Genomic DNA, 12,638 nt, shown 5'->3' with positions numbered 1-12,638 from the left:
CATCTACTCTTTGTACCAGCAATACTTCATCTGTTAGCACTCTTAGAGTTAAGGTAACCTACTTCTCCTAGATTACCTAGGACTTTCCTGGCTTTAACACTGAAAGTCTCATGCCCAGGAATTCCTCACAGGACCAAACTAAACTAGCTGGCCATCTATCTGCCTAGAGTGGCTTTTTCTTTTTTTTATATTTTATTTCTTCTTTTGTATTAATTTGTCTTCTCCCCCCACCCTCCCTGATTGACACCTGCCCCCTGCGCCACTCCTGTCCCCCCAGGACAAATTCCCATTGCCTCAGTGTCGGTGGCCATTAGTTATGCTAATATGTATGCATCCAAGTCCTTTGGTTGATCTCTTACTGCCCTCCTGCCCCCCTCTATCCCCATCCCTCCACCTTCTCGCTGAGGATGGATGGTCTGATCAGTGTTTCTTAGTCTCTGGATCTATTTTTGTTCATCAGTTTATGTTGTTCATTATATCCAACTTATGAGTGAGATCATGTGATATTTATCTTTCTTCAACTGATTTATTTCACTTAGCCTAATGCTCTCTAGGTCCATCCATGCTGTTGCAAATGGTAAAAGTTCCTTCTTTTTTATAGCAGTGTAGTATTCCATTGTATAGATGTACCATGGTTTTTTAATCCACGCATCTGCTGATGGGCACTTAGGCTGTTTCCAAATCTTAACTATTATAAATTGTGCTGCTATGAACATAGGGATGCATGTGTTCTTTCTGATTGGTGTTTTTGGTTTCTTGGGAAATATTCCCAGAAGTGGGATTACTGGGTTGAATGGGAGTTCCATTTTTAATTTTCTGTAGAATCTCCATACTGTTTTCCATAGCGGCTGCACCAGTCTGCATTCCCATAGAACAGTGGTTTGGCTCAGTGGATAGAGCACCAGCCTGCAGAATGAAAGGTCCCAGGTTCAATTCTGGTCAAAGGCATGTACCTTGGTTGCAGGCACATCCCCAGTAGGAGGTGTGCAGAAGGCAGCTGATCGATGTTTCTCTCTTATCGATGTTTCTAACTCTCTATCCCTCTACCTTCTTCTCTGTAAAAAACATAATTAAAATATATTTAAATACACACACACACATATATTTGTATGTGTGTGTGTGTATTCTGTATATTGAAATAAATTAACAAGTGGATAATCTGCCTCACTTAGCCCTTGAATCTATAAAAAGCTTAATGAAATAAGTTGTTGAAAAAATTCAACCAAACAATGATACCTATAGTACCCTACTTACCCTAATTACTTAGCAATGTGTAACTCAATCTCAGCATTAATACTCAAGCAACTATTTGAAATAACCAGTCATTTTAATTATAATATCATAGTCTCAGAACAAAATGAGTTGAAAAGTTTTACTTAATATTCACTGATAGCACTCACTCTGGCCATGCATTCTGTTCTATTTTTTGGTTTGCAGAGCCAGAACAAAGAGTAGTGGTAGAAGAAGCCTGCCTGGCACTTGGCTAATGGCATGGAAAAAATAAATTTTCAGAAGAGTAAAGACTTTCTCGAAGATGAATTCCTGGTTGAAGAAGCAGTGACTGCTTGCCTGTTTACTGACTCTCCTGAAGTGCTGCTTTATCGGTTATAAAGTGAGAAACTCTCAATCACTCAAAGATATTAGCCGGTCAGTATACTTCCTCCTAGATCCTTCCTTCCCCAAAGCAAGTCTGAAGATTCTGTTGCTTCTTTTTCTACATGTGGTTGTATCTATCTATTTTATTCAATTCGTAATGACTTAAAACCTAATTCCTGGTGACAAAGCTACTACTAGTATAAGAGTCTGTCTCCTAACTGGCACTTCTCTTTCCATGTCTTTAATTATGCAATTATGCTGGCTCCGTAAGTCTTCTCCTCTCCTATCTCTTTCATCTGTAATAGCAGTGCTAGTGCCATCAGTCCTGCTCTATTACCACTTCCTCCTCTTATCTTCCAGTATAGTCAACAATAATCATCCTTTCCATTAAACACTATGGCACTCACAGCAAAACCCTTAATTTGAAACAAAGTAGCCAGCTAAAAATGATCAGTTTTCCCTCATTTCTTCATTTTCTATCTTTCCCTATGATGCCATTTACTTAATTCATCATTTTATTTTATTTTATTTTAAATATATTTTATTGATTTTGTACAGAGAGAAAGGGAGAGAGATAGAGAGCCAGAAATATCGATGAGAGAGAGTCATCGATCAGCTGCCTCTTGCACACCCCCTACTGGGGATATGCCCACAACCAAGGTACATGCCCTTGACCGGAATCGAACCTGGGACCTTTCAGTCCCCAAGCCGACGCTCTATCCATTGAGCCAAACCGGTTTCGGCTAATTCATCATTTTAGATGCATGCTCTATCTTCCTTCCTTGAGGAGAGGGATATTTATATTTGCAATGTTAGAACATACAAACATGCTCCATAAATGTAATAGAAAAGAGCATATTTGTTGAATGCCCAAAGAAAGTATAAAGATGTTTAACTGTATATATTAAGTTTAAAAATATTTTAGTAGTCAAAAAACATAACTGCAACTTTTTAAATACCTTTTCAGCCTTTTGATTAACAACATAAAGACAAAAGCAGTTAACATTAAAATATTTACTACCTTAAAAGGACTACTTAATTTATCATCTCAAAGATGCAATTATAGTAAAAGAAAATCCCCAACTTGTTTCAGGGAATTGAGCCAGCAAAATGTTAATGTCTGTTAAGATTTGGAAAGATACCTGTATCAATTTTAACCTGCAAATGTGCAGAACTTTCTCTGTTTGTTCTTTCCTCTTTGTTCAAGGAGATAAACAGCCAAACTAATTTGATTTTTTTTTCAGATTTTCAAATTTTATAATAGATTGAAATCCCGAGGGAGCTAACAGATGGATAACTGTGTTATTCTAATTTCAGCTACCTTAGGGTTTAGCAACCTGTCATTTTTAAAAAGACAATCAATTTCTCATTTCCAGAAACATGAAAAAGCATTGAATATATCTATCCAGCATTTGCTTTGAAATATCCTTATATCAAACCGGTTTTTTTTATAATTTAAAGTAAATAAAGTGAAATTTCATAATAGCAAGCCATTATTCCACCAGCCAAAAAACAAATGATAAAGGATGAAGATAGCTAAGGCCATGGGAAAAAAACAATACTACCATCAAAATGATCATATTATAATAAATACTCAACAGTTAACCAATAGGAAGCCACTTTACTTTTGGCTGTACTCTAAAATTCTAATGGATAGTTGTTCAAATGGAGCCTTTAAAGAAATTTAAATTCACCTTCAGGGTTTATCTGCCTAGATACTACATTAAAAAAAAGACTACCCATGAGATCTCCCTCAGCATAATTAAGTCCAACAGAGGGCAGTAAATACTGAGCAATCAGGTTGAATATTTGAATAGCACATACAACATAATGTTAATTTTAGATAATACAGAAAACATAATCTGAGAGAACAATGTGCCAAAGGAAAGCTATAGAAATTGGAGATTATTATGCTGCAGACTGGAGATCCCCACTCTTGACCATGCAAATCTCCATGATTACTACTGCTTAAAGATTTCCTCTCTTACTCATTGACTTGGTCATTATTCCCTGTGTTCTTGTCATGTACGTTATTAGGTTCATTTAAAAAGTTATAATTCTTTTCATAAATGCTTTTGTTCACAATTGTCTTCACAATTTCTGTTTTCTTTCCTAGTTACCTCAATTTTCTGTTTTTAAATGGAATCATTATGCTGAGTTCATTCTTTTCTCAGTATAGCAACCACAGTGATCTTTTAACAATGTAAATCAGAGCATGTCAATCCTATGTTTAAGACCCTGCAGTAACTTCCAAAATATATCCTCTATGACTTCCACACAAACAATTCTTCCCTCTTATTTCCTTTTAGCCATACTAGTCCTCTAGTGTCACTTATTGGAATTCTCCTTCCCTGAAAATAGCCATATGTCTTGTATTCATTTTGCTGGTCTGAACACTATTTAATATTGTAATCCTCAACCTCAACTAGCAGGCCCCAGCTCCCTGTCCTGCTGAAAAATTCTCATCTACAACTATACTATCTGGTATACTGAATCTTGTACTTGTTCATCATCTGTATTCCTATCAGAAGGTCAATTCTATTAGGGCATGATTTTGTTTCTCTCTTTTGTTCAATGCTGTGTCTGAATGCTTAGAGAAGTTCCATCACATAGCAGAGGACAATATCTATTTGTTGAATAAACGAATGTGTGTGTGGTGAGGGAGAGAAGAGGAAGTTGGCAGTTTAGTGTTCCTAAAAAAATAATTGTGAGGCATGGAGAGAAAGAGATGATACTAGAGAGGAACAAAGGGCAAGCCTAATCTGAGGCCTCGGGTACCATGGTAAGAGTCCTATACTTTATGCAGTGGTCAATGGTGAGCTTCTATGGGGGAAAGAATGAGTGGATCAGATCTGGGCTTCAAATATCACTCTGAAAGCAGCATAAAGAATACCTTTGAAAGAAAATCGACTCCAATTAGAGACCCAAAGTGAAGAGACTGTTATAATACCCTAAACAGAAGTAATAGTAGCATAAACTAACATAAAATATAAGAGTAGAAATCAATATAAGTAGATGGGGTAGTGAGGGCCTGGGATAGGTTGGGGGAGGACAAGAGCAGGCTGGAAGAGGTTAATGGGGGGAATAGGAGGACCTCATATAATAATTTCAATAATAACGATTTAAATGTGTGTGTGTGTGTGTGTGTGTGTGTAGATAATATTGGGATAGATTAAGAACACAGAATTAAAATGGTTTGGTAACTGGGAGGAAAATATGGGTGTAAGAGAGTTCATCCTTCCTTGGTTTCTGGTTTAGATGGACAGTAGATGACAATAATACCAACCAAAATAGACAAGGTAAGAAGAGGATGTATATCAAAAGGTACGATGAGGCAAAGTCCCTATTGGACATTTAGAATTTGAGGGTTTCTGTAGCACATCCAGGTGATGTTTACCTGTTAAGCAGTTTGGAAATATGAAAATAAAGCTTACAGGTCTTTGAGTGGGAGATGTACATGTAGAAACCATCAATATGTGAGGTTTGTAAAACAGTATGAGCAGATGAGATCATGGGGAAGTGGGGATGAGTAGATTAAATGACGTCTTCACCTTAAGGAAGACATCATCTTAAGAAAAACAATTTTTAAGAGGTAGACAGATTAAAAGGGCCCAGAAAGGAGTTAAAAGCCCAGTCGATGTGGCTCAGAGATTGAGTGCCTACCTGTGAATGAGGAGGTCACAGTTCGATTCCTGGACAGTTGATTCCATGCCCGAGTTTTGGATTTGGTCCCAATGGGGGCATGCAGGAGGCAGCCAATCGATGATTCTCTCTCATCATTGATGTTTCTATGTCTCCTTCCCTCTCCCTTCCTCACTGAAATCACACTGTTTTTAAAGTTAGAAAGTTATAAGGAAACTCAGACATTTACACAGAAGAGATTGAAAGATATATGGAATGTATATGAGAGATTTTTAGGATGAGAAACCTTGTGCATATCTGTAATCTAATTACACATCTCTATGAAATAGCTATTTGCACACTAAATACTTTTCAAAATTCAAAATGTTTAATTTGTACCTGTATATACTATGGAGGGGAAATAGCATTCCGATGGGCTTTCAGAGAGATGAAGCACAAATTTTTCAAGTAATTCTACTAAAGCTGTAATAAACAAGAGAATAATTAGAATATTAAAGAACACGAATAATACATGATAATGCATCTTTAAATAACAGACTGGTACATAAAAGTCATCTGAACATCTTTAGTTACGCCCTTAAGGGGGTCCAATTCAAAACACATAGCATTTTAATATTCTTAACAATGCGTCTGATATAAATTAAATTTTAATAGCTTCACTGAGAACCTATGGATGTAAAACTGGAAAAGAATCATCTGTTATCTTTAGATCCTCTAAGGATTACTTCAGAATGCTAAATGATTTCAATACAGAAAGAAAATTATCACTAATTAGACTGCAATATCTTATCGTAATTATTCACGCACACAGAAAAAAATTATGTGAACTCCATATCCAAGATCAATGAATAGCTCATGTCCTTTTCAAAACCCGTGCATATTATTTGTTTTATATACTTTGCAACAGATGGTATATGTTCAAGGCAACTGAACCAAAAATAAGCTTGCCAGGGTAGGCAGCGCACAGGATTTGTAGGGCAGTGAAGCTCTTCAATTCCCTGAAATTCCATTATCCATAACTCAAGAAAATTAATTTATGTCATGAAACCCTTCTTAAGTTTAAAAACAAACTAACTCTAGGATATTACTATCCAAAGCAGTATGCTATGTGCTGGTGAAAGTGAGTAAAACCAGGCAAAACCTGGGCAAAGATAAAACAGTGTTTAAGTTTTGCTTACCGAGACCTCTTAGACAGTTTTTTAAAAAAGCTTAGTAATCTCAAATTTTAATTTTAGTTCTCCAGGGTCACGCATTTTTAGAAATCAATGACTTCTGGAATTTAGTATTATGTATTCTAGCACTAATCTTCAGGAAACACTGCTTCTGTTAATATAATTTTTATATATATATAAATAAAAACACAAAAATTAGTGCACTTACCACCTCCACTGATTATATCAGGTTTGGCCTTCATAATTTTGCAAAACTGTCTTCGGCAGTTTTCTATCCACTCAGTTTGCTTATCAGACATCTTGAAGTGTAATAAAATTTTGCCAAGATCATTGTCTAATTAGAAAGATAACATGTACTGGTATTATTATTATAAGACACGCTAGATACATTGAAAAATAAGTATTATTGTTAAGCATATAAAAATACAAATTCTATTTTTAAAACAGAATATATATGGCTTTCAAAGGAAAACAATTTTATGTAATCACATCTTATACTATCAATTACTATTTACATTTATTAAAAACTCATAAAAATGGATTGTTGATATATTCAAAGCTTATAAAATTGATTGACTTATAATCATAATTCCTGAGTATTCTTGTTTTTATACAACATGACACATTACTGAGTATTTGATTTAGTAAACAGTGTGGACCTTAAGATTTCACTAAACTGACATGGACGTTATACTCTAACTATTAAATATAGAATTACCAAATAATTCATTTATTCCACTTCTAGGTATGTAACATACTCTAGATCAATGAAAACATGCAGAAACTTGTAAGGACTGTCTATAGCAGCACTCTTTATAATAGCTAAAAGGTGGAGACAGCCCAATTGTCCATTAGCAGACCAATGTGTAAACAAATTATATGATAGCTGTACAACAGAATATTATTTGACCAAAAAAGGCAAGTACTTATGCCTGTTACAACATGGATGAACCTTGAAAACACTATGCCAAGGCAAATAAGCCAGTCACAAAGTATCACCTATTATATCATTCCATTCCTACAAAAGTCCAGACTAGAAAAATCTCTCGAGACAGAATATAGATTAGTGGTTGCTCAGGACTGGGTAAGGAAAGGAGGGAAAAGAGAGCACTGGGTTTCTTTTTGAGGGGATAAAATGTTTTAACATTGTCTGTGGCGATAGCTGCACCTAACTGTGGATATACTAAAAACCATAAAACTACACACTTTAAATTAGTGATGTGTATGGTATGTTAACTGTGTGTCAATAAAGCTGTTTTTGAAAAGTACAAATTAAGACCCACATGGTTGATACAGAATATGTAGGATAAACTACTTCAGAAACAGAAAAAAACAAGACATGAAGTAAATGGCAAGGGAAATGAAATAATGGGGAAGTCATACGTTTGTTTATACACGTGGCTCACATCAGCTGTCACTCTGTTTACTTCTTAGAAATCCCTAAGGAGGTAAACTATTCTAGGTAAGTGTCCATTTACTCTTGCTTTTTTATTTCTGTCTGGCTTGTTCAACTTAAAATAAGTCAATTATTTTTTTACCAAACTGTTTTTTGGGGAAAATTATCAAATGTGGTAGTCACTCAATAAAACTAATCATGAATTTATTGTTAAAACAAAACTGATAAGTAACTATTTGGTCCCAAGAGAAACTTAGCAGAGATCACCATGTTATATCATAATAAGGAAAAGAGATCAGGAGGCATTGAGAATGGACCAAGTCCCACACATCATTTTATCTTCAATGTCTAGGGAAGCACCTGATAATCAACGCTCCTAAAACATGTCAAATAAAGGAGTGAGTGGAAGAATGACTGATGAAACCTAAAACAAGATGACAAAATATAAGGACTTATTAAAAAGACTAAAAGCTAGACTGGAAAATGAAGAGTAACAGTGAGAACAGTTTGGGTTCATGGAAAGATATGAGCCAAGTAGGAAAGAGTCCAAATGATACTCTCTCAAGAGTCTCTTCTGGAAAACTACTTAATATCACTCCCACACCTCTGAAAGCAATAGATTAGGTCACGCAAGAGGAAAACACAAGGACAAAATTTAAAGTGAGCCATAAAGACAAATATTAAAAACTTTAAAAGCTCCCTCGTGTTCTTTCCCTAACCACTAAGTAAATAGAAAAATAAATAGAATTTTTGTTTCTATGCAGTTGTGAAATATATAATATATATCTCAAACACTGGATAGAAATAAAAATAATGTATATTGATTTATGGCTTCTATTGATTCTCTTAAAGCAAATAAATGTAGGGAAAGGCAAATGGCATATAAAGTCTCACAAAGAAGAAAAAAATCCTTATTTTTCAACAATCATGTCATAGAATCTAACCTATGTGAAATCAATCTTATATTATTTATTTCCAATGTACGTTTGATGGCATTATAAAGGAATTCATGTTGATTTAAGATTAAACTTCTCAAATTAATGAACAGTTTGTTTGTATATGTTTATATTTCATCTTATAATTCTCTATCCTAAAAACTGTCTGGATTTTCATTGCTCTTATGAAAAAGTCTAAGCACCTAAACTTGAGCTACAACTGGCCTTATGTCTGAGCTTAGCTTACCTGTCTCGTCTTATCTCTAGTGACTCTTACCCTCACATTACAAATCTCAGTCATTCTTGACCTACCCCTAGTTCTTTGAATTTGCTCCTTCGAACCTCTCTGTCATTTTTTCTGTCAAAAATTATCTTCTATAAACCAGAAAACACATATTTATACTTTATTCCTTGCTTTAAACATAGTTTCTTATTGTCTATTTTACTTCCATCACACTTTATTTCCATCCAATTACCTGATTATTTGAATATAGTCTCTAAAAATTCATAAAATACTCTAAAGTGGTTATCTGAGTTTTTATTTTATTACATTTATACAATTTATATACTTGTATAAATTGTATAAATGTAATAAGTTTTGATCACACAGACACTAAAAAATATTACTCTGCTGAATAAAGTTCTATATAAATAGAATGAATTAATAAAAATCATTAGTTACTTTTTTAAACCAAAAAAAATGTTCTGATAAAAATTATTTGTTATCATACAAATGTTAATTTTATAAAAAACTTGAAAAATGAAAATGTACAAATAAATAGGTATCTATATCCACAATTACAAACAGAAGGAAAATAGTTTTAATCTCCCTTCTCAATATTTTTCTTTTTTGAAATTATAACAAAAGCACTAAAATAACATGGCATTTGATAGCAAATATTTTACCTTGTTTTTGATCAGTATTTCTTGTACCTTCTGACAGATAGCAGTTTGGTAAAGGATATGATGAAAACATTGGCCAAGGATATGGATCATCACCCTAAAAATGAAGCAAGACCACTCACTTTTGAAGACAGCATTGAATTTTAAGGTTTTCTGAAATATTATTCATAGAAACTGGCTTTGTTTCATAAAAATTTTAGAGTTGTGGTCCAACTAATCAAAAGCTATTTGACATTATAATTCAATACCTTAATGAATAATGACTAAAACGAAATACAATAGAAACAACATTAAATAAGCAATAAAGACAAATGTATGATAACTTGTTCTAGCAAGCAGGACGGAGAATGATGGCTTTAGTATTTCTGTCATGAAAGGGAAATTATGGTCTTTAAAAGAAACCTGCATTTCCTATGTCACTCACAAAACTGTTTCTTTTGTACTGTCAATCGTTTCCACCTCATGTGTCCAAAGAGTGACAGACAAAGTAAAACGTACTTAAGAACAATAAAAAATCCAGCCCTTGCCTTAGCCAGGTAGCTCAGATGGTCAGAGTGCCATCCCAATATGCCAAAGTTGTAAATTTAATTTCTGTTCAGGGCACATATAATAATCAACCAATGATTATTGCATAAATAAGTGGAACAACAAAAATTGATCCCTCCCTTCCTTCTTCCTTCCGTTTTTCTTTCCCTTCCACTCTTCCCCCCTCTCTCAAATAAGTAAATAAATTTTTTTTTAAAACTTCAAAAGAAAAAACAAACTATTAATATTGATAGAAAGAGAGGTACACAATACTGCCAATTAAATACAAAAGAATATAGACATCTAACAAAAACTAAGTGTCATGAAAGGGAAAGAAATTAAAACTAAAAAAGTCAAAGACACAAAAGGAAGATGACAACTTTTTAATAACGTAGTACCCAACTCTGCAACACAAACTAGTACTCTTGACTCTTTGCCATGAAAATCAGTACTTTTGTCTTAAAGTATTTTCTTTCATCCTAAAGTTTTTCTAGTAATAAAAGTTCACCTCTGTGGTGTAGACATTTGATAGTTGCTGTTTAGTGTCATCTTAGTTGTCATTGTTGCTTCAAAATATTCCAGGAAAACACTTCCCCTTCCTCTGACCCACTCACCTTCTGTAGTATCCTTGGAGGCAAAACTCGTTCCATCGGCCCACCAATAAGGTTTATTCTAACAAGAACATGATTTCTCTCTACTGATAAGCCATCAATTATAAAACCTCTGAAAAAGAAACATAGCAATTTTGTTATCTAATGGGATATAATTTAGTTTTAAAATCAAGTCACTAGAATGTAAAGAAAAAAAGGCAGATAAAATTCTATAGAAAAGTCTGGAAAATAGATTATTTTTACTTAGAAATAAAGATGGGCAAACGTGGATTATACTTGTGAATACACAAAACACAGCTTATATCTGTATTATTATTATTTATTTATTACTATATTATTTTCCATTTGAAATGAAAAACTACTTTTGACCCACCCTGTATATTCATTTTCTTTTTTCTTTTTCCTTTTTTTTCTGAGAATCGTAGTTTGCTGTTTTTCACACTGATGGCAGCCATGCTATCCTTTTTCAAGTTCTTCAGCTGCCTTAGTAGTATTTGTCTTATTTTGACTGCCCTTGGCTGACCTTCAAAACACATTTGTGGCTACAAATTTTGATGTTATGCTATCCCTCCACTCCCACTCAATCCTTGAAGTTACTTCCAGGATGAGAAAGGGGAAATATTAACTTACACTATCCTATTTAAACTAGAAGTATTGCTTTGTTTTGGTTCCATTTCACTGTATCTAGCAAAATAAACTAAGTACAGAACATTTCTCCAAATCAATGACAGATTTAATTTTATATGCATTTGGCTATTTTTGTCAGGTTCTGGGGAATGATATTGAATTGGTATTTTTGACTCTTAAAGGAATCCACCAAAAATTTTTTTATTTATAAAGCTATTAAGTAGCTAAGACATGCAACTGCACAAAAATTCAAACACCATAACAAATATACAGTGAGAAGTATGTTCTCTTCTAGTCTCTCAGATTCTCCTCCAACCCCTACAGAGCTAACAATTAGTTTCTTTTTTGTCCTTGGAGGGTCTGTATAAAGACAAATATGTGTTCATGTATATATCCAAACGTTTCTTTATATTTACTCAAATGATACCACTGTATGCAATGTCCATGCCTCTTCTTTTTTCACTTAACTTTATCTTGGAGATAATTCTTTATCAAAACTTATCTTTATATGTAAGCCATTGTGCTTGTTTGAATATATCTCTAAGATTATCTATGTATACCTTTAAAAAAAAAAAAGTAAACTCACTTTTTATCTTCTAGCTTTCATTGCTAGAAAGCAAAGAATTGAGGGAAATATAATTGATATCAGAAAAGAAATGAGATTAATAAAAGAATATTTCCTTGACAAATATCACTGCGTTTAAAGAAATGGGAATAAAATGTGTTATTTTCACAATGATTTTATTACATTTTTAGTCAAGGTTTCCTTAAGTTCTAGACTAGGGCCTTAAATTCAAAATCTGAATGTTGCTTTTCAGCAGCCTCCACACTTCCTGCAGCTGGCAATACTATCCTTCTGTGTCAAATCTAGAGTACCCAGGTATGTGCCTGGTCTTCCATAATTTTCCAAGACCTAGGTAGGGGGAGGCAAACTTTTTTGAAAATTACAGACCCAAAAATAATGCCAACTATTGAATGTGCATTCAATACATGTCAGCCAAATTGAGGTGACGGCATGTATGATATAGCATTAACAGGAAAATATACCAAGTCTCTAGCTGGTTTGGCTCAGTGGACAGAGCACCGATTCCAGTCAAGGGCACATACCTTGGTTACAGGCTCAGTCCCTGGCTCTGATAAAGGTGTGTACAGGAGGCAACCAATAAATGTGCCTCTCTCACAACAATGTTTCTCTCCCCCTCCCTTCCACTCTCTCTAAAAATCTATGGGA

The 12,638-nt window shown here is 34.1% G+C and overlaps 1 protein-coding gene across 2 annotated transcripts in view; it reads right to left on the bottom strand.

Moving 5' to 3' along the window:
- The window catches only part of TBC1D32 (TBC1 domain family member 32), a 103,480-nt gene that overhangs the window by 22,881 nt on the left and 67,961 nt on the right, over positions 1–12,638 (bottom strand). For both annotated transcript variants that reach the window (XM_084889605.1, XM_084889606.1), the window contains exons 24-27: positions 10,784–10,892; positions 9,648–9,741; positions 6,619–6,744; positions 5,617–5,700 (exon numbers count right to left, since the gene is read on the bottom strand). In XM_084889605.1, the coding sequence (XP_084745731.1) occupies positions 5,617–5,700; positions 6,619–6,744; positions 9,648–9,741; positions 10,784–10,892 (413 nt within the window). The remainder of the gene's footprint in view (positions 1–5,616; positions 5,701–6,618; positions 6,745–9,647; positions 9,742–10,783; positions 10,893–12,638) is intronic.

This window comes from Pipistrellus hanaki (assembly GCF_964339955.1).
Source record: "Pipistrellus hanaki genome assembly, chromosome: 7".
Classification (NCBI taxonomy): Eukaryota; Metazoa; Chordata; class Mammalia; order Chiroptera; family Vespertilionidae; genus Pipistrellus; species Pipistrellus hanaki.
Note: the sequence above shows the minus strand (reverse complement) of the source record. Positions and strands in the feature narration are given on the sequence as shown.